Genomic DNA, 27,954 nt, shown 5'->3' with positions numbered 1-27,954 from the left:
AATTTGTTGACCTACTATTGTAGTATTACGGTTCACTTGCATTCTCCATTGAGGCTGTAGATATGTGTGGTACAACACAAACATTTATGTGTATTGTGTAGTGGATAAAACACTTTAATAATCATATTAAAATATAATTGAGAGTTTTGTTTATCTTCCTCAAAGTAAGTAATATCGGTTATAAATGTTTAAGCGAATAACATAATATCAACATGAAAATAGCTCGATCTAGACTCCGCTCTGCAGGCAATCTCAGAGTCCTTGCTCAAACCATGAGATTCATCCACCACAAGAGCAGTGCCGAATCACAACTGATGTAAAGTGTTCCTCTGCAAGTAACATGCAGTTTTATGCTTCAACCAAAGGGGCCAAAAGTTACATGTTGTAGCTTTAAAATAAAGTGTTGGATAGGAGGCTAACTAAAATGTGATGCCTGTATTGTATCAATTTGATTTGTATCGAATTTTGTTGATTGATTGGTTTCTATGGGAATAAAAGTCATACCTTTGCATATGCAAATGAGCGCGCGTATCCACATCATTCAAACCGATCGCAATGTAGAAAGGGAGTGCCATCATTTTGATTAAACTCGTGCAAAATCATACCGCGCTTTCAGTTTCAACGTAATCAATCGTGCAGCCTTCGTGGATGTCACACTAATGTCTCAGAGGTCAAGGTGTGCCGGGTTTTGAAGTGTTTTAGATCGTTTCTCATCATGTAACTGCATGTAATACAAGCACAGATGAGACTTTTCAGCACAAGAGTGAATTATGCACTGCTTTTGCAGATCATTGTACTATATTAAACTGTATATAATGTATAATAATGATAAGGATCCTGATATTTGATAGTCCTGATGTAATGTAATGTCTGATTTTACCAATAAATTTATACTATGGCAAATATTATTTTACTGGATAAGCATGCACTTCTCTTAAAAATGTATTTTTGAAATGAATACTTTAGAAACATGTCAGTTAGAATATAGTTTTAAAACTCACAATATTCATTTAAAATACAAATGCATGTAATCAGTGACAGTGTACAAGCATATGTATCTAACATAATTATGTATTTTTCAGCTGGGCAGAATTATTAATATTTCTGTTCTGGTGTCACCATTGCCCTGTGCTGGGCTGTTTTGTTGTCCCACTCCATCCCTGATGAATCATTTAGCTCTTTAATAAACAGTACTTTTTAAGTTTTACAAGTAAAGGAACCATTTTGAATATGTCCTGAAAGTAATAATAAGAGTAATAATAACAATCAAACATAACTATTCATGATTCAGGCTTTGTTCAAAGTTTTGTGAGTATAGAATTGTTCAGTACAGTGAACCAAACAAAATCCTTGTGCCCTTTATCACTTCTGTTTCTTAAAAAATTACATTTTAATAAAATACAGGAAGTTTTGTTATTTACCCGATTAATTGGTTATCAAAATAATCGTTAGTTGTAGCCCTACTGCTGAGGTCTAACTAGCATCACTGTGTTCTGTGATTGCTAATAAGAGACTCTGGTTTGAAAGTTGATAGCAAATGTGAGGTCCAGATCTTTGGAATGCTGTTATACAGTAACTTTACTTTATTGAGAGTCTATATTACAGGTAATTTAAGGCAGGCAACAGACTAATTGTGAAAAACTAAACTAAACTAAACTGACACTTGAGTTCAATGTCTGCAGACTCTGTTTGATGTCCTGTTAAAGTTGTATACCTTTTACCTGCAAATTATGTAATACAGTGAAACAGTTGTCATGTCAGATACTGTTCTTCAACATATTTTTCTTTCTGGGAAAAAGGAGTTAAAGTTTTTATTTTATTTTAGTTTTTATTTTTTTATTTCTCTTCTCCCCTTTTCTCCCCAATTTGGAATGCCCAATTCCCAATGCGCTCTAAGTCCTCGTGGTGATGTAGTGACTCACCTCAATCCGGGTGGTGGAGGATGAATCTCAATTGCCTCCGCGTCTGAGACCGTCACTCCGCGCATCTTATCACGTGGCTTGTTGAGTGCTATTCTCCGCGGCATCCATGCACAACTCATCACGCACCCCACTGAGAGCGAGAACCACATAGCGACCACGATGCAGGTATTAATGACTTATTTGCTGGAGTGAGTGGGTTTTGTGTAGGAAGGAGCCAGTTGACAGATGGTCTGACGAGTTGTCATAGTAACCCTGTCTATGACGTCATCTGACCTTTGGTGATTACCCTCTTCTGTCCTCTAATTGTGTTTCGGTTGTTTATGCAGATTTATGCAGTGGTTTATTCATTACAGTAGGTGAGAGATGTAGTTTAGATGCTTTATTACACATATCTTTGACTTGTAGAGATTTAAAGTGGCCCCAGTTAGCATTTCGAGACATAAGACAAACTTAAATGTTTTTAAATGTTTAAAACTTTGCATTAGATATAAAAATATCAAACCTTTGGCATCTGCAAATAAATTATGCTTGATCTTTTTTCAGAACTAACTTAACTTTTCTAGTCATTTTAGCAATGGGTTTTAACCAAGTGGTCCCAAGTTCATGTTTAGTGGATGTGTGAAGGTGCCCTCATGTTCACACGTGTGTCCTAGCAGGGTAACCACACGTGCAGTTCAACACATTAACTATGGACTTGTTCCACTAGTGTTTGAGAACCAGCAAGTGTACCAATACGTCTTAATTCTAAACTGTATATTTATTGTTTTATCAAACCTAACAGACTTCTTTTTGTGGAATGTGCTGCTTTTTAAGTGTACTTCTGCTGTCTTTCTTTAAAAATGCCACTTTGTTTGACATTATGTCTGACTGCATTTTAATATAATAAAATGACATTCTAAATTCTTAAGTGTGGCTTAAGCATTCAAATAATTTTGGAGCAGCTGTATTTGGCCCTATACATCTGTTGAAAAATAGAGATGTGTGTGTTTTACACAATTGAAAATGTGACAGCAATGTGTGTAATGGGCTCACTAGCAGTGTTGTTGGGTAAAGTCAGTAAGTCAGTCAGTCAGTGTGACTGCTGGTATAATCTCTCATCACAGAATGTGGGTCAGTGTGTGAATAAAGGTTGCTGTGTACATCCTACTTTCCCCCTCTCTTCCTCCCCTTCTCACAAACTTCCCTTGTGTGTTGCTGTCTAAGATATTCTCTTAAACTGTCAAACCGAAGCAGGTAGTACAGGTGATGGGGAAAAAAAGATATTTAAAAGTAGCAATAGCAATATTTTGCATTACGATTCTACATCAGTTCTATGGCTTAAGTAAATCAGGATTTTCAGCACTTCTTGAGCAAAGCACAAGTCCAGTGAAAATGAATGAGAAACATGCAAGTAAAAGATTGTGATTTATCAGTTTGTAATTGCAATACATAGAACATGAAGAATATAATAATATTATCTAATTATGACCCAGATATTGATATTATATTGTATCGCCATGTCCCCTCTGATTACCATCTCTGGCAGGTACTGGTTCAGAATGGTGCAATACTGTTAATTGATGACCTTTACACATATTACCATGGCCCTTGGAGAGAGATTCATGAAAAAGAAGGAACTAAACTGGTTTCAATAAACAGAAGTAGATTAGGACAGAATGAAGTGGGACAACATTGAGGCGCCATTCATCTAGCCAAGTTATATTTATTTTTTGCCCCAATTCTCTCTCTCGCATTTATTTGTTTTGGTTTCCTGTTTTTAACGTAATATGTAAAACAGGGGTTATACTACAGCACAACAAGAGTAGAAAGTTAGAAGTAAATGCCTCAGTAATGCCTGAGTAAATCAGCTTCCTGTACTAAATATTGTACATCATGCTGAAAAGACATGTATTGCCTCTTTAAGAAAACCAGCAGTTTAGTGAGCATCAGTTTTTTTTCTGGTTGAGCGCACATTAACAAGAGTCGTCGCACAGTTTCTGTAATGCATCCATGCTGTGTGATTAGAATGAAATCTTTCCATTTCTGTTGTTTTTGATCAACAATTGACTGTAAATTACAGAAAGGGTATTCTGTAATTATTCAGTGACAAATGGATTGCATGGATCTCGTCTTTGGAGACACATTACGTGGAACGAGTCAAACCTAAACTCAACACGCAGTGAAAGGATCTCGGTGCTGAACTTTTTTGCTATAACTACTCCATCACTGGCGAGTAAAATCTGAAAATGTATGAGCCAGTGATTAATTACAGACATTTTAGTTGCATGGTGCAAAATTTGGTCGCATATGCAAGTGATTTATTCGCATCAGTCTTGGGATTTATAAATCGATATCAGGATCGTTCAAAATAAAGATTGCGATTCATCGAAATATATATACTTTTACCCACCCCTACTTTGGCAACTGAAGAAAAATGCAGAATAATAGTTTTGAGTTTTGTAAAATCTCAGCTTGTTGCTTTCTTGCCTGTCATTCATACAGAGGCACATGTAGATTTAGGGCGTTTTCAAACCTGTAGTTCATTTGATTTGTTCCGAAACAGGGGCTAAAATTGTTACTATGGTTCATTTTCTCCTTGGTTCGGTTCACTTTCACAAGGCAACATTTCAGAAAGGAACAACATTTTATAAAATACAAAAAACAAAACAATGTTGTATTTATGCAAACTTATCTCTCATTGTTCAGAAGTTTGTAGGCTGTTCCAGGGTCTAGCTCATATACTGAAGTAGCGGTTAAAATGTTTCAACCAGTACAGTTATATCACAGTGATGCATGTTTGTTTTTTTTCTGTCATGTTTATTTTTCATCGGTTATTAGTTACTTTTGCGTTGTGTCTGCATTAACAAGTGTCTGTTCTGTTTCTGTTAAAGATGGTTAAAATGAAAAAGTTCTATTTCATGCCTCCTAGTTTTCTTTCATAACCTTTTATTACTAAGAATCAGTTCTTGTCTCCTTTTGTCTCTCTCTCTCACTAGATCTCTTTTTCTTGGGTTCATCCATGACTCTACTGTTTTCTGATGGAACAGAAGGTCCTCAGCAAGCCCTCCATGGTGTCCAGACTGCCTAAATTTGGTTCCCGTCCTGCCAATGGCATCCCCTCCTCCCTTCCCAATGGTACGACTCAGACTGTGGAGGCCACCCAGGAGGGCAAGAGTACTCCTCCTTCCAAGCCAAATGGAGTGGTCAGAGCCTCCTCCTTTTCCATGAAATGGAAGAAGGTGAATGGTGGGCCAAAGGACCCTTTAAGCCCAGTTGAGGGCACTCCTCCCGAAGAAAAGAAGGAAGTTTGCTCCCCTCATTCTCCAGGGAATAGGGAATTAAAAAGCCCTTCCACTCCCTCAACCAAAGTGCAGAGGGCTGCCTCCTCTTTATCCACTGGAAGCCCTAAACCCATGCCCAAATCCCCAAAGTCCATCTCTAGTCTCAAAGCAAAGCCCAAAAACTCTCAGATCATGACAAGCACCAACGACACATCTCAAAAAAACTTTGGCTCTAAACCATCTCAAAACAGTACGTCGCCTGTGGGGTCATCAACTGGTCGGACAGTCTCTTCAGTGATCCAGCGACCAAGAGCAAACTCTGGCTCTACTCGAAGCAGCTCCAAAGATAGCCTGTCCCAGTCCAGCGACAGCCTCTTAAGACAACCCCTCGAACTCGACCCTGTGGTGCGTTCTCAGAGCTTCACCCATTTCAAACAACTGCCCTCGCCAACCAACACACCCATGACACGGTCCTTCTCTTTCAACAAGGCTGTTGAGCTAGCCAAACCGCTAGCAAATACACAGCTACGCCCACCACGGAAACTTGAACTTAAATCGCCCCAGAGCAAGGGACGGCTTCTGCTAGGGTTAGGGGTATTGGGGTTTGGAAAGGGGCTATTAGACCAACTCCCTGCTGAAAGTCCTCCCTCAGAGGGCTTAACACCCCCTAATAGCATTAAAAGGCCTCTTCTACCTAACTCTTTGTTGACAAAGCCCTCGGTACTGTTATATAGGCTAAATCGACCAATTGCTGCCAAACCACAGTGCCCTCTAGTGGTTGGGAAGACTCCTGTAGAGAGTGATGTTTTAACCCCCCCTCTCACTCCAGAGCTGCCCCACTGTGCCACGAAGAGCGTAAGTGTCTGATTTTGTGAAAACAGTACTGTTTTGGTACAGTTTGGTACCATTTTGGTTCCTATACAAAATATCAAGTGTTACATATGTTAAAATTACATTTAAAAAAAAAAAAAATGTTTTAAAGGCATCGGCTCCCACAGAATTCCCAGAGGGGCCTTTCACAGAGCAGGGGCTGGATGGAAACCTCTGTTATGCTGCAGAGGGACCGGAGGACATGTCTCTCTCCTCCGCATCATCGCTGGAGAAGAATGACCCCAGTGAGGAGTTCCTTGATGACTTCATCAATCTAGGGGACCAATCACAAAACGCCATCCCACATAACAAAAATCCTGGGGCCACATCCATGCAGACACACCTTCAGAGCTACTTAAGTGAGACCATGAACTGGGCTGGGATTGGTCTGGCAGGTATAGCTATATATTATGACTAAGCTAGAACTGGGCACTAGGGCTGAAACGATTAGTCGACGTTATCGACAACGTCGGCAATAAAAAATTGTCGACAAAACTTTTCGTTATCGAATAACCGTTTGATGTCATATAACGTAATATGAGATCACATTAAACTGTAATGATGCGCGAGAGCAGCACTGCAGTTGGCGCCTGACTGAGGAGAGGAAGATTTATGCAGCTCACAGTCCAGATGCACTCTAAACTTTCACTGCTTCAGGTGATGTAGATCGCAAAGTATGGAATTATAATGCAAAAATACAAAATAAGTAAATACAGAAGCACTCTCGTTGTGGAATAAGCGGAGCCGGAGCTCTTTAAAGGAAACACCCCTGTGTTACATCTTAAATGCAGTTATTTTTCATGTGTTATAGCTTTATTAAAATTCAAATAATACGGAAGCAGATCATGTAAATAACTACAAACTCTGAAACTGGCATTTCTCTGTGCGATCAGCGCCTATTGTTTGAGTTGCGCAAAGTGTCCCGATCTCAGGGGGAGAGATTGAAACTGCACCCGGCTGATACACACTCTGTCGCGGGGACACTTATCCCTCAAACGCGTGCGCTTAATGCAGCTTGATTATAACGTGATGACTCGCGACTTATTGAATAATAATATACATCACTGTGCATTTCTTATCGTTAAGAAAATTGGCAATACGCAGCTTTATTAATAAGAGAGAGTTTTTTTTTGTGAGTTAAAGATAGATTAAAGTGAACAGAAAGGTGAGAGAGGGTAGTCTTCACCCCATTATACACTGCAACAAAATATGTTTTTGATTTATTTTTGCTTTGGCTTGTTTTCCAATATAAATATCTAAAACTCCTTTAAAACAACATACATTTTCTTTAGCATCTATACTGCAGAATAAAAAATTGTTATCTGAGAATTTTGAATATAATATTAAAATTACAATTATTTTTAAATATCTAAAAATACTTTAAAATAGATGCATTCACCTGAGGAGCAGCATATAAGATATTTAGACTTGCTTTTAGAGAATATATCTTGAATATAAGTGTATTTTGTCTTTTCTGCACTCGCAGAAGTATAACCAAGTGAAAAAGTACACTTATATTAAAGATACATTCTCTTAAAGCAAGTCTATCTTATATGTTGCTTCTCAAGTAAATGTATCTTGTTAAGGATTTTTAGACAATATTAAACGGAAAACACTTGATAACAAAAGGATTTGTTTGCACTGAATTTCTTTATTGAATTAAACTTAATAAAAAGTATATTTTTCCCTTTAATTCAGTGAATGTCATTTAGAGGTAGTTTTAAAAGATGATTTTGTCCTCTTTATTGTTAGTAAGCACGTTGAATACAACCTTTTAAGTTGGGGCACAAGCTGAATAATCGGTTAAGAGCTAATGATTAATCGTAATAATCGCAGAATAGTCGAATAATCGTTCTAATTATCGTTAGATTTATTGATTATCAAAATAATCCTTTTTTGCAGCCCTACTGGGCACTCTGTTGAATATTCACAATATATAACATATAACTATGATTCAACAATTAGTTTGCGTCATCACTCAAAATTTTTTACAGAAGTCCCTGTGTGGCATTTTTCTTGTATTGAAATGTTTTAGTATAATATACTGTATGTAATTACATGTTGCTGTTTATTTCTATGTATTGTTTTATTGGTGCATACTTGTATGAATGAAAATAATTAAATATTATTCTTTCTTGTGTTCATTTAGTGAAAAACAATGTGGGAAAACTTTTTAACTAGACTTTTACTGTTATACTTGCAATAAACATTTTGAATCTACTTGGCAACAATGTCTGTTGCCATTTGAAATGATGGTTTGTGTCATTGAAAAAAAAATAGATATTGATTATCGTAAAAAGACAAAGATATTGAGATCATTTTAGCTGTGTTGCTAATTTCTTATATATCGTTATGTCTGACATTCTTGTATTTATGAGACAATTAGTTTGATACTTTTTCCTGTTTGTGTCAATCATGTAAGAAGATAATGAAATGGCATACCATTTGTTAACTTAATGGCATAACTTTGTTAATGTTGGTCTGATCTCCTCTTCATGGGTGTATGCACCTCTGTTCTCAGGTGGTAAGGCAGATTTGAGGTGTGGACCACCCTGTGTGCCACCACTCATGTCGCCAGATGTGGATCATCATGCGGCCTCCTCTCTGGAGCTCTCACCTTCTAATAGCTCAGGAGGAACATACATGTGGGATGAGGAGGGCATGGAACCACTGGGGCACAACACACACATACACCGCTGCAGCAGCTATGAGACAGACCTCAACAGCATGGTGAGTACACACCAACACAAACACATGCCCACCAACAATGATTTTTCAGGAAAAGTAGCATGGCAGTATCAGACCTTAGTTTGACATTGCATAGTAAATGAACTGATGGACAGGGGAGCAAGATTGCACTAAAAATATATGTATTGCTTCCTAATGTAACCCTTTAAAACTACTGTGGCAAACTACGGTAAAGTAATGGCATCAGATGGTAATACCATGGTGCTTGGTCATTATTGACATATTAATGTACCATGGGATTCACAGTACATTGCACTTCAAAGAATACTATTGTGCTACCAAGTCCTCAAAAACAAAACAAAACATGGAATTACTATGGTACATATCCAAAAAACACGCTATTATTTATATTGCTTGCTCAAAAAAAAAAAAAAAAAATGGCACAATACTTAATGGCACAATAGTTATAGCTCATGGATAACCCCTTTTGGGATTTGAACCGCCAACCTTTCGGTTACCAGCCCAGATCTTTAATCACACCTATGCTACTCTCACATTATGGAACTTAAAATGCAACTATATGACAACATAAAAGGCGCTATAAGTGATTTTTGTTTTATGAAACAACATGCACAAAACGTCCCTAGAGTCCTTATTCACAGCAGCGTCATCTTTGATTTTCGTCAAAGCTTTGAGGGATAAATGTACTGTCTCTTCATTTGGGTTGTACAGTTGTTTAGTGTTTTTGGATCATTCCTCTGATGAAACATCGACAAAAAAATATATTTTCAAGAAATTTCATGAAATGAAAAAACTCCAGACAACATGAGCTGTGAAAAATCAGATTTGATCTAGGAGCTTTTTGAAAGCTTTAAATGGTGCACGTCATTTAAGAGATGGTAAGTCTATCCCTCACATCCTCGTTTTCATTCCTCTTAAAAATGAAAAATTTCATTCCAAAGATGGCACTATTGTGAATAAGTTCCATTACCGGTCAGATATCACTGAAATCTGGTGCGATGAAATAACACAACTGTCTCTGTAACAGTGTGAGGATCGGTAAATAGCTGTAAATCAGAAGACTTTAAAACACTTTCTGCCTGTCAGGCACTTTCTGCATTTTCACAGGGCAGCCAATATTTGGGCAAAAGGAAGCTGTGAGTCTCAGTTTGAGAGTTGTCTGTTTGTCGCATGATAGCGCTATTTTGCTACCATTGCTTTTGACAACTAGCTTCCTAGTACAAGGTCAGTTTAACTGTTTGGGTTTTCTGACATCAAATTGCAGATTAAGTTTTCTTACTTGTGAAACTGAGCTCTCCTGCTCCATCTATAACTATGTTATGTGTGTATGTATCTTTGGAAAGAGAGGGTGTGTCTATTCCAACAGATAAGTCTTGTGGAATTTCTAGAATGGCTAACATCGCATACAGCACCCTTAAGCTTTTATCTGAGATTGTGGGTTTTGCAAAGCCCTTGGAAATGGTGTTCTATGCCAAATACTGTGCTCTTTCCCAATATGTGGGTGTTCCTCCACGCTGTGTGTGCGTGTATACGCTTGTATTATGAGTTTCTGTGCATGTGAGACCTCTCTTCTCTGATCCTGCTAATTATCTTCTTGTTAATTAGGGATTAGCCTCTGTGGCTCTGACTCATGACTCTGCAGGATTCTGACTCCAGGCACTGCAGTTCTTAATGGATGTCCTGTTCTATCTCAGCTGTTTCTGAGGCACCTGATGGGGCAGGAATGCAGAACAGTGCCACTTAACATTCCAGCTTTTGATTCCACCTTTTGATCCTAGTGAGGCCGGCTGAGATATTGTTCCCAATTTTCTAATTTATTTTGTTCTGTCCGATTGTTTCTGTGGAATGTAGAGAGAGAGATTGTAAGGCAGGATTTAAAACTGTAATCAGATTTGAAATACCAGTCTTCTGTTGTAACAGGTATACATACACATATTTACCCACACACAGACCTGCTGACATGACTCTGATTTTAGACAATACATTATGTAATCGGGTCCTGTATAAATTTGAGGGTGGCTGAGTCATTGATATCATTCTTGTGTGATTGCTTGGCTCATGAGGAGTTCAATTCACCTAATTGGCTGCACTTTAGGTTGAGTTGGGCTAGGGGTGACATCTGGTGGTGTAGTTTAGGTACTGCAAGAAATTGAACATCCTGCATGTGTTTCTTGCAAGTGTCTGTATAATTACTGCTCATGCTTGGGGTTCGTTTATTTTTTTATTTTTTTTACAGCACTGTTTATGCTATAGTCAAGACTGATGCCTCAAATCATGAGGCTTTTTCAGATTTACTATTTTTGACTGACAATAAAACAGGTGGGGGAAAAAAAAATCCCATGAACTTACATTACAGGCACCCGACAACTTTCTAAGGATCAGGGACTGGATTTGCAAAACATTCTTAAGAATACAATTCTTAACTATTTTCTAACTTAATAAAAGTTAATATATTGTATTTCCAAAGACTTAAGAATGTTCCTATCTTTTTTTCTTAAAATGTTTACAGCTAGATGCCGCCTTAAAAACTTCTTTACCTTTAGAACTTTCTTATTTTTTCTTAAGATTATCATGCACCCAGCCCCAGAATATCATAGAGACTTTGGGGGGTGGACTCTTTTGACTTGGACCGGTGAGCAATGCCATAGCAACCATCCATAACTCCATAGCTATAGCATAGCATGTGAGCTGAATCAGACTATTTAGCCCAAGACAGACCACTGGTATTAAAATGAACGGGAGAAATTGGAACGCCCAACGGGTGTAGAAAAGGAAGTCCCGCCTTACAGATAAAAGAGACAATTACCTTTTAGATACATACATCGCCTGTCAGTCAACTCGAGAAAGCGCATGTGCGTTTTAAGATTTATCTGAGCTAAAGAAGTACAATTATGATACCACTGTTTTCAGATTTATACTGCTTATTTTTATGTTCTTTGATTGTAATCTTTGAATGTAAACTGTTTCAGAGGTCTTGGTCTTTCTCCATTCAAGTAGATACACTGCTTATTTTTATGCCGCTTGTTTACATAGAAAATAGTTGCCTGGGTGCATTCCAAAGATTGCCTCTGAGTGGACTGACTTTGGCTGAAAGTAAAAATCTAAATTAAAATTCTTAATGAATGGACCAAAATTGTGTAGAATAACTTTGCACAAGTAGACCTTTATGGAAATGTCTGTACTAAATCTAGAGTTTTCCTGTTAACTCACACCTGCCCAGTAATAGAATGAACAGCAGGGGATCTCCTCTAGATCCATCAGCTGTTTCTGTCTTTAGTTTCACTCCTGTGATCTCACTGATACTGAAATAGAGGCTGGGCTTTATTTAGATCTGATCTTACTCTCAGTGGGTGATATAACATCAAACTTTGTTAGCAGCTTGAAACAGAAAACATTTTAAGAAATAGAGACATAAATATTGTCTGCAGCTAAAGCCAGCGTCACACTAGCAGACTCAAAACAACTCGATTTTGGCCAAGGGTGTCACACTTGCCAACTGTTTTGCTGAGATGTCGCTCTGTTCATTTGGACATATGACACACTTGTTGATACAAAAAAGTGGAGGGGTGACAAACATACCGACTCAATGCATCTCTCTCAGAATCCCTGTCATGTGGAGCTTGCCGAAATAACAACAGGAGTACCGCCTCAGCATAAACAATTGTTGTAGAGTGATTTAGGATGTGATTCAGAGTAAATTTACCTTGTGAAAGTGTGGGATTGTGTATTTGTCCCATCGAGGCTTGACATAGAACGCGTATATCCATATGCAGCTTTCAGTGAGAAAATAAATTAAGTTCAATAAAAACAGAATGTTGCGTCTCCGATTTCTGATTTCATTAGTAATTTTAGTGTCGGAGAAAAACGCTTGATGACAGAATTATTATGGATTACAATGGTAATTGTGATGGTATGCAGCTGAGTGCGATTGCAGATGAAAACGTTCAGACCAGATTGATGTTTTGTCAGTTCTTCAGCAAATGAAGATGTTCATTGGTCAGTTGAAGAGAACACAAGAGCCCACCCTGGTGACACAATGATTTTTTCTGTCATGTTGGATCCTTTTTTCTGTTGCTGTTACCATTCATTCAGCAAGGAGTACCGATGAATTAACGACTTCCCGCTGGCAGACGCTAATGCACAGTTTGTCTCCCTCCGTCTGGCTGGCGATTATGTAAATTAAGCTCACACCTGAAAACCACAGAAAAATCAGCTGGTGTGGAGCCTGCTTAACCTGCAATTGCTTTGCAATTGTTTTGTGTATCATGCCATTAAACATTGAAACTAACATCTCATCCTAACTAGACGTGACGTGATAAGATTCCAGTGTCAAGCTCTCTGTTTGTCCACACCAGACGTGACGCGGCATCGCAAAATTCATACACTAAAATGAGGATTATTGACAATAAAATGTAGAAATAAGAGCAATCACAGATGGAACAGTGTGTTAATTGAACGCAACAAATTTTCTCACTGAAGCTCCGTAATGCTTTCTACGGCAAATCCCGAGGGGATAAATACACAATCTCACACATACACAGGGCAAAGTTACTTTATAAATTGCATCCTTCTTCAGTCTGTTACAATTGTTCATGCAGTACTCCTGTTGTTATTTTGCCGATCTCCACGTAACAGGGAAGCAGAGAGAAAGTTGGAATGAGCTGGGATGTCTCGCCACTACCATTTGAACCGGTGTATGTGTGTGTGTGTGTGTGTGTGACAGAGCTCTGGCTAAAGAGAACGAGACCTCAAGCACAACATTTGGTAGGTGTGTGACACCCTCGGCCAAAATTGAAGTTGTTCTGAACCGGCTAATGAGATGCCAGCTTTAATATACTGCAATAAGAATCATTTTAGACCTATTTGTTGACTGCGCTGCCTGGTGCAACGTGGCAGAAATAGAAACCATTCCAAAAATAAAAAAGCCTAAGGACAAAAACTCTGATTAACATGGAAAAGATACCTTTTATCGCGTGTTGCAGCATCATGTCGCGGCTGGTTAGGACACGGCGTAAGACTGAGATATAGGGTGATACTCAGAGAGATATAGAGTGTAACTGAAAAGAGAGAGAGAGAGAATTGTTGGTACAAACTTTACTAAGCAAGCCCAGAGTGTGTGGGATACGCTCTCCTGCCATATAGGGGGGATTCTGTGTGTAAAAATAACTTTAAAAAAAAACTAGGCAAATCTCAATTGTATTTTTTTAATGATGATTAGCTATGATTAATAATAGATATGTAGCCAAGTGGAGAGGTTTCGTGTAGATTGGATCTGGCCCCTTTGTGAACTCCTCGTGTTGCGCATGCGTGCCGGTAATATAAAATGTGCTGCTAATAGGTAGTTTATATTTTTACATCATATAGTACTATGATGTTCTGCAGTTCATGTTTTTAATTCCCTGCTTGTTTTTCCCACATATGATTTATCGCAAGGACACGTTATTAAGTAAATCACAGCTTTTGTTTTGCAGCTTATTATACCTTTATCGGAATAGATTTTCCAGTATGAGGATGTTTGAATGACGTACATCGGTATGTATAACTATATTGGTTACATGCAACACAGCAATGGTTACCTTCTGGGATAGGTGTCAACATGCCTTGTAATTTCATAGGTGGAGAAGGGATCAAGCCAGACTTCACCAAGCAGTTTCTTAAATTACATCCTCTTTTGAACACTGTAAGTGGAGAGTCCTGAAAAACAGCAAGCCTCTTATCCGATTGTAAAATATGCCAATGTTGTTTTATGATTTTCTTGATTTGCTCCGAACATTTAGTATATTTCTTGGTAAATACGACAGAGAACTTTTTTTTTGCCGTTTCCCTTTTTTATTCAGTAGGTCTAAATGGGATTATTTTTCAAGTTTTTTTTCTGCAGGTTGTAATGGTTTGGCATTATAGCCTCTGCAATAAAAACGTTTCTTCATACCATTCAAATTCCTATTAAGATCTTCTGGTCTAATACATATTTTTTTATCCAACAAAATTGACTATATGGAAGACTGTTCTTTAAAGATAACGGATGGTAAGAATTTAGGCTGCACAATATTGGTGAAAATGATAATCACAATTATTGTTATTTGAAAACTTTTTTTAATTACAAGGCTGCACAATTTAAAAAATAAATACTGTTTCCACTGCTTAGATCTTGATTCTAAAAGAACAAAAAACAAAAAATTACATTAAACAGTAGCTCTCATTTTAAACAAGTTGTTAGAACTGCAAACTAATAAATGATTCCTTTTGACCAAAATTAAGGCATGTTTTGCACATTCTTTACTGCTAAAAGAAACAGTTTCTCGGGTGTTTACACATGCAACCTCTTTTAAGATCTTTAAAATGATTTACCTTGTTGCACTTTTCGCACCAAACTACGTTCATCTCTAGGAGACAGAATGCGTCTCCTTACTGAGCGGTATGATGGCTGCGTAGTCCCATGGTGTTTATACTTGCATACTATTTTAATTTAACATTCTTTAAATTATTATTATTAGTGCCCGACCGATATATCAGTCGGCCGATATTAACCTTTCACTGATATATCGGTATCGGCGTATGTTTTACCGATATGCGAAAAAAACAAACATATAATGCAGAAAACAATGCTTTAGGATTGGTGTCATTACGTAGTTTGTCCAGCAGAGTGTGCTCCGTCTCCATTGTTTACAGAGCTGACTCTGAGCTAACGGTGGCTCTGCAGACAGGGCGGAGTTAAACGGTGCGGATTTGAGCGGTCTCATTAAATTGCTAACTAGTTTGTGAAATACATACTGGAAAGTTAATAGAAAATGACCCCATCATTTTATATAACTAATATAACATTAACCCTGTCCCTGACAACCATGTCACTCATGTTTATCACATCTGTTTGCTGTTAGCAGCTATAGTTTGTCAGTGCAGTAAGTAATGTAGCAGGTTGAAAGGTAAACATCAGAACATCTTTTTGCAGCTCAGCAGACAACGGTGCAGTGGTGGATTGTGTCTGTTGAGTGTTGATTTCATGCTTCGTTGTTACCTAGTTGGTGAGACACAATGCTGGAAAGTAAATAAAGTCCATCTTTTGCTCTCTGTGACAATGAGCTTACAGCTAACTAGCTAACCACGTAGCTACTTTCATACCTTGTCAACGTGTAAACATGTATTCACCAAACTGTTTTGTTTAGGATTCACTGTTTGGTACCCCCTTCAACCGAACAATTCCAGTTGTTGCATTTATAAAATGTAATATTTAAAAGTCTGGTTTTCCAGACATTAAAATAGGATACGTAATAATAGTAGATTTAATAAATAGTGTATTTGCCCTGTGTAAATAATAATATATAGGAACTGTACCTAAAATAAATGAGGGGTGATAAATACTAATACAACAGGCTGGAAAAATAGACATTTATTCATTTTAATATCCTATATATATATATATTTTGAATGTGTTGAAACTTGACACCGGGTGACGCACCCTGAAAACTGCACCGTTAGATCGGTTTCATGCTGAAGAGCCGCTTAAAAGTACGTTTTTTTTTCTCTCTCTTGTAAATGTAAACGAGTGTAAATGCCAACACCATCATATATGTCGAAAGGACTGATGCCTGTCAACCAAAAAATTAGCTCATTGATGTCATTAAATGAGTCTGCTTTTTTATTCCATCCGTTACTCCTGGTCGGAGGCTGCCGTAAATATTTAGTTTATACGTAGGGTTACGTCCTACCTAAGTTTAATGGTGCAACGCTCAAATATTTAGTATAGCATAAATTGTTACTTAGTGCCCATTTACGCCACAACTAGGCTAAGTTGTAGCGTACGTATAGCTGGTGCAACCGGCCCCTGATGTTTATTTGGCTATTTTATTTGTATTTATTCTTTATTTAAATGGTCAGCAACTGACTGATACTAAACAGTACTGATGTTTATTTAGCTATTTATTATATTTTTATTTATCCTTTATTTAAATGGTCAGCAATTGACTTATACTAACAGTACTGATGTTTATTAAGCTATTTATTGTATTTTTATTTATTCTTTATTTTCTCAGTGTTCATTTCTAGAATTAGTTGACAATGTATAATAATAATGTCAAATATTCTTTGATAAAAATATTAAAGAAAGCAGCCTTCTGAGTACCTTTGCATAGTCATATCGGTGCAAAATCGGTGCACAATCCGTATAGAAAAGGTCTGTTTTCATTCCAGCTCAACAATTAGCTATATCGGTCACCATATCGGCAGTCGGTGAATTTCCCCCCTCTAAAATCGGTATCGGTCTAAAAAATCCCATATCGGTCGGGCTCTAATTATTATTAACATTATTATTATATCCCCATACCCTACAGTAATATATAGGCTAATAGTAATATATTTTTGTAATAGAGCATGCAGAATTGCTATACAGTCTCAAGCATTTATTTTGAAGGAAGCCTAATTATTTTATCAAGCCTTTTATTTTGAATGAAGACAGTATTATTTCTGTGTGTTACCAGCAGAGGCAATTTGTGCTCCTTCCATACATGGAGAAATGCACTCGTCTCTTCCTTGCTTCACACAACCCGGTGCCATGGGGTTACTTAAGATTTGTTCATACTTGTTATGGCCAAATATATTTGGAATTAGGCAAATGTGCAACTGAGGTAAATGCGTAGCGTTTAACCCGGTCAGTGCACGTTAGCAACGTGCACAAACAGAACTCAGAGCACAGCTTTTCTGTATAAAACATACATTTATCAAAGCATGAGATGGAATTAATTTCATGTGCATCGAGCACAGAACGGCGTATCATTATCCTCGTGCGGCCACATATGAGACTCCTGAACATCTGGTGCGGTTCTGTATTTCATCGCATGCTTGAAAGAGAAACAGTGATTGGTCAGTGAACTTCTGAAGAGGGCGTGATTAGTCAGTTGAGGTGAAATCGGACTAGGAAAGAGCTTGTGATTTGGTCTATCATCCATAAACACACGCTATAATGAAAATGAACAATAATTTGCAACTTTACCTGGATAGCTTCTGTTTGCTAGCTCACTAATATCACAGACGATTATGCTTAATTAACCGTGAGAGGCAGAAATCGTGATCGCGATTAAAATACAATTAATTGTGCAGCCCTAGTAAGAATCAGCTCTCAACAATGTATTATGGGCAGTTGGTTTCCTAAAAAGGTCTGTATGAAGCCAATTTCTTTCTACAATCCAGAAATCCAGAAAACTGATTTGGTTCTGATCAACATCCATGGTAAAATTCAGATATTCAGAGCAATTATTAAAGTATTGGTGGAAAGAGTCAAGTTGTTCAACTTTTTCAAAACATTCTCACACTGGAAAATCAAAAGTGTTATTTAATAACGTGTCCTTGCGGTAAATCAATTGTGGGAAAAACAAGCAGGGAATTAAAAACACGAATTGCAGAACATAGTAGTACTTTAAAATGTAAAAATATAAATTACCCATTAGCAGCACATTTTATAGAACATAATCATCCAGATGCATCATTGTTATATAGGAATTGAGAAGGTGTCACTACCAAGAAGAGGTGGGGATTTGGATCAACTCTTGCTAAAACAAGAAGCCTTTTGGATACACAGATTAAAATTGCATTTTTAAATTGCAATTAGTGTCTGTGTATAAATAGTCAATGAGTTTGTTAGCTCTCACGTGGATGCACTGAGCAGGCTAGATACTGAGCCATGGGGAGCGGAAAAGAACTGTCAAAAGACCTGTGTAACAAGGTAATGGAACTTTATAAAGATGGAAAAGGATATAAAAAGATATCCAAAGCCTTGAAAATGCCAGTCAGTACTGTTCAATCACTTATTAATAAGTGGAAAATTTGGGGATCTCTTGATACCAAGCCAAAGAAAGATTTCAGCCACAACGAAGAATTGTTCGGGATACAAAGAAAAACCCACAGGTAACCTCAGGAGAAATACAGGCTGCTCTGGAAAAAAGATGGTGTGGTTATTCCAAGGAGCACAATACGACGATACTTGAACAAAAATGAGCTGCATGGTCGAGTTGCCAGAAAGAAGCCTTTACTGCGCCAATGCCACAAAAAAGCCTGGTTACAATATGCCCGACAACACCTTGACACGCCTCGCAGCTTCTGGCACACTGTAATTTGGAGTGACGAGACCAAAATAGAGCTTTATGGTCACAACCATAAGCGCTATGTTTGGAGAGGGGTCAACAAGGCCTATAGTGAAAAGAATACCATCCCCACTGTGAAGCATGGTGGTGGCTCAATGATGTTTTGGGGGAGTGTGAGCTCTAAAGGCATGGGAAATCTTGTGAAAATTGATGGCAAGATGAATGCAGCATGTTATCAGAAAATACTGGCAGACAATTTGCATTCTTCTGCACAAAAGTTGCGCATGGGACGCTCTTGGACTTTCCAGCACGACAATGACCCTAAGCACAAGGCCAAGTTGTCCCTCCAGTGGATACAGCAGAAAAAGGTGAAGGTTCTGGAGTGGCCATCACAGTTTCCTGACCTTAATATCATCGAGCCACTCTGGGGAGATCTCAAACTTGCGGTTTATGCAAGACAACCAAAGACTTTGCGTGACCTGGAGGCATTTTGCCAAGACGAATGGGCAGCTATACCACCTGCAAGAATTTGGGGCCTCATAGACAACCATTACAAAAGACTGCACACTGTCATTGATGCTAAAGGGGGCAATACACAGTATTAAAAACTAAGGGTATGCAGACTTCTGAACCGGGGTCATTTAATTTTTTTCTTTGTTGCCATGTTTTGTTTTGTGATTCTGCCATTCTGTTATAACCTACAGTTAAATATGAATCCCATAAGAAATAAAAGAAATGTGTTTTGCCTGCTCACTCACGTTTTCTTTAAAATGGTACATATATTACCAATTCTCCAAGGGTATGCAAGCTTTTGAGCACAACTCTGTGTGTGTGTGTGTGTGTGTGTGTGTGTGTGTGTATATATTTAGAACATCTACTTTGTGCACGACATGAGTAATTTGTCCAGCGATTGTTTACAGGCATATTGTTTCACTTTTTATTGATTATATCACAATTCCAGTGGGTCAGAAATTTACATACACTAAGTTGACTGTGCCTTTAAGCAACTTGGATAATTCCAGAAAATGATGTGAAGCCTTTAGACAATTAGCATCTGATAGGAGGTGTACTGAATTGGAGGTGTACCTGTGGATGTATTTTAAGGCCTACCTTTAAACTCAGTGCCTCTTTGCTTAACATCATGGGAAAATCAAAAGAAATCAGCCAAGACCTCAGAAAAAAAATTGTGGACCTCCACAAGTCTGGTTCATCCTTGGGAACAATTTCCAAGTGCCTGAAGGTACCACATTCATCTGTACAAACAATAGTATGCAAGTATAAACACCATGGGACCATGCAGCCATCATACCGCTCAGGAAGGAGACATATTCTGTCTCCTAGAGATGAACGTAGTTTGGTGCGAAAAGTGCAAATCAATCCCAGAACAACAGCATAGGACCTTGTGAAGATGCTGGAGGAAACAGGTAGACAAGTATCTATATCCACAGTAAAGCGAGTCCTATATCTACGTAACCTGTAAGGCTGCTCATCAAGGAAGAAGCCACTGCTCCAAAACTGCCATAAAAAAGCCAGACTAGAGTTTTCAAGTGCATATGGGGACAAAGATCTTACTTTTTGGAGAAGTGTCCTCTGATCTAATGAAACAAAAATTGAATTGTTTGGCCATAATGACCATCGTGTATAAAAAAAAAAATTTTAAATCAAAATTTTTATTAGTTAATACATATTAATGCACTATGAACTACCAATGAACAATTGTATTTTTATTAACTAACATTTATGATTAATAAATGCTGTAAAAATATATTGTTCATTGTTTGTTCATGATACATAATGCATTAATGTTAATGAAATGAAACCATTTTATTAAGTGTTACCAAAATTACATTAAAATTACATTCATTGTGAATTGCTAACATTTATTTGTATTGAAAACCGTTATAAACAGTTCTGTTGTCAATTTCAAAAGGTCATTGTGACATACTGGCAACCAGTAAAAACCACAAGAGCATCACACACTGCAGAGATATGTTCAAAAATAAGAAAAATATATCCATTACAAGCTCAAACTGCTCCAGTGAGAAATCATTAATATCTATGATTTGTTTACTGTCTTTGGCATCTTGTTGTAATACAAATCACTAATTATTAAGCAAGTGCGTGTGTAAAGACACAGTGTCATTATTGAAGGTTAAATCGTTATATCTGTTATTAGTGGTACTGTGACCAACATTAATCTGATTTAAATTGGGATTCTCACAGAAGAGTGCTGAGATGAGTGACTGATGAGATATTGAGAGCACCTGCAGAACTGCATGTTTGATGGACACTGAAAGCGCTCATGTTAAAGAAAGTCAAGCTAAAAGCGCTCATGATGGCTCAAACAGTCTCTCGCTCCACACACTGTCTGATTGTCATGACTGACGTTACCTCGTGTACTCAGATTTTTATTCGCATGTTTATTTGTTTAATTCATTTTTATACCCGTTAGCACCCTCTTTATCCTCTTCCTACTTACTGTGCAACAAGTCAGAATTACTACCGTTTTGTCTCTAGAAAACGCGCAACTTAATATTCATACACGTGTAATTCTTAAATTTTTTTTAAAACAAAACAGCATATTCGTGTGAATTCATCATGTCTGAAAGCTTAAATTCGTGAATGCTTAGAATTGCCAACAGCTCACCCTCCAGAGACGACTCTGTCGTGCTTCAAGGGCTGAGCAAGTGCTCATTCATTAGAGGAGCAGTATATGAGTGATTCCTTGCGTGCGGCAAAAAAGATCGGCCCTGAATCTAGGCACGATCGCCGATCACGGATTTAAATCTATTATCGGCCGATATCGATCGGTGCACCCTTAGTCGGTTGATAGTTCTTTGGGTGTGTAGATTTGGAATTGAAAGTGTCTCGTTTGGTGGTTTGTAGCCCAGATTGTTTTCCAGTTTGGTGAATGACTGTGGTGCGTGTTGTATGTGAAAACGTGTTGTACATGTCCTTAAAGCATGGTTAAAAATGCATAAAATGCTTTGAGTTATTTAAGCATGTGTTAAGTGCATAAAATCCTGTGAATGATATAAGCATGTATTAAGATGATGATTTTGACATTAGCCTCCACCATATTTCATTGAACCGTATTTCATTAATTCATTGTACCGTATTTTATTTGTTATATTTCGTTGAACCATATTTCATTTTTTGTATTTAATTTTTCAGACTTCAGTTTCTGTATTTTCTTATTGTTTAAATGCAATGTGGCCCCTTCGACCGCTGTTTTTCGCTTTTTAATAAACAGCCATCAGACAAGACCCCCCTAAAAATAGTTTTGTATCTGTTTTTTTTTTTTTTTCTTTACAGCCCACCAGCTACAGATATGATTATTATTATTATGTTATACTCTGCACAATATGGCTGTTCTCATGATGGAGTGTGAAAACATGCTGCAAGAGCAATTTGGCTGTGTTGAAATCATAAAACTACGTTCTATACTGTAGGCCACTAGGGGGGAGTAGAGATTCAAAAGACAAACATTTTCATCCTCTCCCTGTTTCTCTCCTTCTCAACTCTCCTATCATATACTTGTGTGTTTGTGTATGTCTTTAATGCCTTGTTTGACTTAAGACTTCAAAGCACATCCCCTGTTAGGCTCAGTTAAGAGTTGTTTATTTGTTCTTAATATAGTCTGTCTTGCAGGAGGCATTTACAGGCCAATTCATTAGTCGCTAAATGAGCTAGGTGCATACGCCTTTGTTTTCAAGACAGTAAGTAATTCTGGAACATGTCTTTTATCTGCTTCTGTTTCAGTATTAATTAGCAGAGAGTTTTAGTGCATTGTTTACGCTTTATCATCAGCTGACATTGCTAATACTGTAAACAGGATTTGTATAATTTTCATAAATATTTCGCCCCTAATCACAGTCTAATTTATTATACTAACTGGTTTATTGACTCTTTAGCTTAATCTCTCTGAGACCTGCAATTTCTAATTGTATATTGAGAGCCTTTTCTCACACACAGTCTCAGAGGTTGTTTTGTCTTTGAGCATTTGGCACAACTGTGTGTGGCACTGCCACTATGAATTTGAATTTAATGCCAATATTCAAGATGACGGGAACACAAACTGAGCAATGAAAACTGTTTACTCTCAGGCAGTGATTAAGCGTGAGCATTTTTACGTTCTGAGTTGCTGGTGGTGCTTTAAATGCATGATGTTAATACATTAGTGCATAAATCTCAGCAGAGTGAGTGTGTTATGTTTGTGACGATGACTCTGGATGTGCTGAGGGTGTAATAAGAGTCTATCCTATCCTGTACAGTGTTTCCCCTAGGATTTTTTTCAACAGCGGTGCTGTTGTGCGCGTGTCCACAAGCCCACAACGCCCGACCCATATTAATGAATGTTGGTCAAAGAATAGATTAAAACAGGGGTGTCAAACGCAATTTCAGCCTGAGCCACATCAGGGTTCATTTGCGCCCTCAAAGGGCCCTTTGAAGATGTGGCACCAGCACCTGCTTTGGTAGCACTCATGCAATTTATATTACATGTTATGTGCATTGAAATGCACATTTAACAGTACAGCATTGATTTTGAGATTGGGATGTGGATGAAAATTATGATATTAGAAACAGTAACGTCAGTGGAAGAAATGAACACCTTTCATCAGGCTCCTACTAATTAAACTACAGCCATGTATTGCAATTTCTGAAGGCAAACAAAACAACTTTCCTACAGTCAGAGAGCATTACAAGAGTACAGATTTTACACAGATGGAAAACTGATAGCTTGGTCCATAATTATGAAAATGCACCATAGTTCTACTGTAGTATCCTTAGTTTTAACAATAACATAGTTTCCATCCACTTTTCGCTGTTTTGTTATTGACAAAGTGAAAATACGTAAATAAATGTTTGCGAAATTCGCCGTCTTCTGCCTGTTTCCAGTCAAATGGCCTTTTATCGATAGAAATGGTGTGCATGATGACATCATGCTTAAAAAAAACACTTTGTCGCATATGTTTTGGTTTATCGCAAAAGAAATCTGCCCTTAAGCTGTTTCCATATAGAAATGTGTGTATATCGCCAATTGTGTACTTTTCGCCTCCCAGATGTCCCTAATTTTTTCCACCCAAATTTTGGTAAAATGGGGAGAGTATTGAGGCAGTTCATTGAAATAAGCCAGCTTACTCATTTTAATTTCACAAATAAATGCAATCAGAAGAGGAGGAGTTGCAATCAGAAGGGAGCTGTTGCCCTTCTGATAGGACTGTAATATTGGTCCTGATGTTGTGCCTATCGCAGGTCGCCTCCGGTTCCGACCCGAAAGTGAATCATCATGGTCCTGTTCAAACTGGCAACCTGCACCAAGTAGTGGGGAAACTTTCGGTCTTAGTATAAGGACCATCCATCGATGTGTATAGTGCACAGCAATTAAAGAAAAATTGATGCATTGTAATATAAGGGTTTACATATGATGCATTCCTGATATTCAATAGGATATTTTGAACAATCATCTAAAGCATCGCCATCACAACTGCATTATGTCCTGCATATTTGTCCAGCAATTTTTCCTGTTTCCTCCAACTTTTAACGACCAACTGAACTTGATTGCCATCTAAAATTAATTTTAGCGTCATAATGCAATTTACATTTTCTGAAGCTTAGCAAATGAGATCTGAGGTTTTAAAATATTTAAAAGTTTTAAAATATTCAAAAGCTAGTTTTCTGAAAGTGAACTCCGCATTGGTCAAATAGTTCTGATAGTTTATAGTCTTGAAAAAAGTGTTGAATATTCTGAGAATGTCATTTTGTAAATGTATGTAAATTTTTAATTTAAAACATCTTTGTGCATAGAAATGATGTTTTTTGTATTGTGGGCTAATTCCATGACTGCCATCTATTATTTTGAATGGTGTGGGAAAGCAACTTTAATAAATAAACAGATGGCTACCACGGTTAAATTAATCGCAAAGAGTGGCCATTCTCCGTGCACTTGTCGATGACGGGTGCAAGATACGAGATATTTGTGTTGGCACTCCTGGAAGTGTCATGACGCAGATGTGTTTGCAGCATCGGATCTGTGCTGGTATGCCGTTAAGACCAATCCATTACAGTGCGAGTAATGCTTCATATACAATAAATTGGCTTTCAAGGATGTATACCTTGTTGTCATGATTAACACAGGCTAACGATTGGGGTAAATTCTGTCAAGTGACAGCATATTTTTGCGTTAATTCCAATTTTCTTGACAAAAAGTGTTTCCAAACCAGTTTTTTGTGACAATTGAAGTATCGACAGAGTTTATGCGCTAGAGTTAAATGGAAAAATATTATGTCAACACCTGTGAAATTTTAGCGATTAATTTGTGTTTCCATCAGCTATATCGGTAAACATTTTGATGTGCTACACTTTTTGTCGCAAAAACCTATGGATGGAAACGTAGTTAATGATATTTGTAATAGTTCATGGTAACCATAGGTAAAACCATGCATGGCTCCTCACTACCATGGTTACTAAATATGTGTAACGATGTAAAAGGGAAAGGAGGAGGCGAGAACCGGCTTGACAATATAAATAATAATTTAATAATAAACTTAAACAAAAAAACAAACACAAACACATGCCGGGCAGCTGCCCGTTACTCACTCGCTCTGGAACTGCCACCTCCGGTTGCCTTTATCCCTCTCAAGGGCTTGATTAGCCTGATTAGGGGCTGGGTGTGCAGCATCATGACCCGGTCCCGCCCTCCTCCCTGCCACTCTATGGTTTCTATATAAAGAACTATGGCATTTTTGTAATGAAGAAACAGCAGTCTAAATACATTTTAGAAAGTTTTTCTGCCACAACTACCATAAAAATCCGTGGGACATTTTTGTAAGCGTTGTGATCTGAGAATTGAAAAGCCTTCTCATTTATGTTTTCTCCTGTTTTCTTTGTCAGTGCCGTTTAGAATGTTGGGCTGTTTTTTTTAACCTCTTACACTCTGCGCGGCCCGGTGCCGGGCCGAGACAGGGTGCTGATCATGAAAAAATATATATATCATGGTATTACTGAACAACCACTTGCTTGATCGGCAGAAAATAGAAATAGATTTAAAGCTTAGACTCTTATCTTTACAATAAATATAGCTGATCTGGACAATTCTCAAATACTGCTTTTAAATTCACTGATAAAAAAGAACTGGTCCATTTGAATAATTCGCAACTTTTCGATCACAACAATCATATTTAGAGAGTGTTATATTCCATATTTGGACAACCCCATGTCCCACTTGTGGTAAACAGACCCAGAGCGCACATAAACAGACTGCGCACAACAGGGCGCTCAACACACATTTTATGAATTGATGGAATTAGGTGCCCATGAGAGCTGAAATTAATTTTTGGCACTTAGTTTATACAAGTTTAAGTATTTTATATTATATATATATATATATATATATATATATATATATATATATATATATATATATATATATATATTGCTTTACACTATCAACAACATTTTTGTTTCCTGGTATAGTTGACATGTTGGAGGGCAACACCAAAGTTAATTTAATGACCGTCCATAGTTACTGTCCAAAAGGTATAATGCCAAACATGAATAATGACTGAACAAATTACGTTTAGCACTCATGTTTTGTGTTTTGTCAGCATTGTTGTATCATCCGAGTCTCTGAGCATGATCAAAATATATTTCAAAATCTGAAAGGTTTTCTAAAATTGTATAAATTTTTCGATGTAATTGACCCTCTTTGCAATTTTTTATTTTTATTTAAAAAAAAAAAAAAAATTTAATAAAGAGTTAAAAGCTCTTACTTTTGGGTATGTCATTTAAGCATGAAATCCTTAAAAATGCTTTCAGGGTATAAACTAGTTTCATCACCTAGAGAGAACAATTCTGTACCGCATTCAAATGGGTTTCGCAATCCCCGCCATGCATCACACTGGTTCACATGTGCATTTAAAATAGTCTGTGCGGTTGAGATCTGTCCACAAATTACCACACCTGCTCTGCCCTCGTGTTGCTTTATTCATGAGCTGTGTTGATAATTGACCCATGTAGTGCTGTTTCATTCTGCTTTTGAAATGAGCAAAATGCACTCGAAAACATACAGATGACAGGGGAAGGCTCATTTATATTCACGAGGAAAGCGCTAACTGATTGTTCAGTGAAACGTTGTGATCCCCTGCCATCCTACGTTTCAGAAATGAGCTTGTGGGTCACTTGAAATTAAGCGAGTTTGACACGTGTTGTTATGTGGTGACATCACTGAGTAAGTGCGTGTGTTTGTGTGTGTGTGTGTGTGTGTGTGTTGTGGGGTCTCTTTTGCAGTGTAGAAAGCGCACAGCTGACTGGGGCTGGCAAGTTTTATGTTGCGTCAAGAATATCAAATTAACCATGTGAAATCCCAACAGGGCTGCTCATAATTCAACACTGCTGTACTTTAAAGGTCAAAGGTCAGTTAAAGGCAGTGTATGCTGAGGAAGGAGATCTTTCTAGACTGTATTTATTTAATCAATCATGAAACATGGGTAGCCTAGCCTTAAAAAATAACTTTCATTAATAAGTAAAATAACATCAGTAGTTCATGTACAGTTTAAGATATGAATATGGAAAAAATGAATGTATCAAAGTATAATGACTTTTGAACTATTTAAATGAACAATAATTAGCTGTTAATCATAATAAAAATTATGTTTTTTAAACGTTAGGCAATACAGTATGTAGTGAAGTTATTAGAAAAGGTTTATGCAATGTGTATATAAGCAACAAGCATGTTTCCTTCCTCTCTTCCAATACAAAATTTTTTTTCTTAACAACTGCATCTATTAATTGAGAATTCTTTATATATAGAAATAAAGCTATTATAGAATAGCAATGCATATTCAAAAATCAATGCTTATTGATTCATTATTTGTTATGAATCTAAATCACCATTGAAAGCTTGGCTTGGTTGGTAAGACCCAAACTCTTTCGTTCAAAATATACAGTATCTGTAGGCATCAGAGTGATTTTGTCCTGGATGTAATATGATTCAGGAATTCAAACACATCCCTTTTGATCTTCCCCCAAAAAATGTTACATTTCCAAGCGCACCACTTTGCGTGAAATGTGATCAGGATTCTGAGCTTGTCCGATTGGACCTTTCTTAAATGTTATCTG

General features: G+C 37.4%; 1 protein-coding gene across 4 annotated transcripts in view; it reads left to right on the top strand.

Moving 5' to 3' along the window:
• Positions 1 to 27,954, top strand: part of LOC127411548 (serine-rich coiled-coil domain-containing protein 2-like) — a 71,680-nt gene that overhangs the window by 7,245 nt on the left and 36,481 nt on the right. For 3 of the 4 annotated variants that reach the window (XM_051647214.1, XM_051647217.1, XM_051647216.1), the window contains exons 2-4: positions 4,898 to 6,037; positions 6,165 to 6,447; positions 8,574 to 8,782. In XM_051647214.1, coding sequence (XP_051503174.1) covers positions 4,940 to 6,037; positions 6,165 to 6,447; positions 8,574 to 8,782 — 1,590 coding nt within the window. In that variant the 5' untranslated portion in view covers positions 4,898 to 4,939. Of the gene's footprint in view, positions 1 to 2,180; positions 2,201 to 4,897; positions 6,038 to 6,164; positions 6,448 to 8,573; positions 8,783 to 27,954 lie in introns of those variants that run through there. The other variant, XM_051647215.1, reaches the window with a different exon arrangement.

The sequence above is a fragment of the Myxocyprinus asiaticus genome, chromosome 20, assembly GCF_019703515.2.
Source record: "Myxocyprinus asiaticus isolate MX2 ecotype Aquarium Trade chromosome 20, UBuf_Myxa_2, whole genome shotgun sequence".
Lineage (NCBI taxonomy): Eukaryota > Metazoa > Chordata > Actinopteri > Cypriniformes > Catostomidae > Myxocyprinus > Myxocyprinus asiaticus.
The sequence above is the reverse complement of the archived record's forward strand: the minus strand, read 5'-3'. Positions and strand labels throughout refer to the sequence as shown.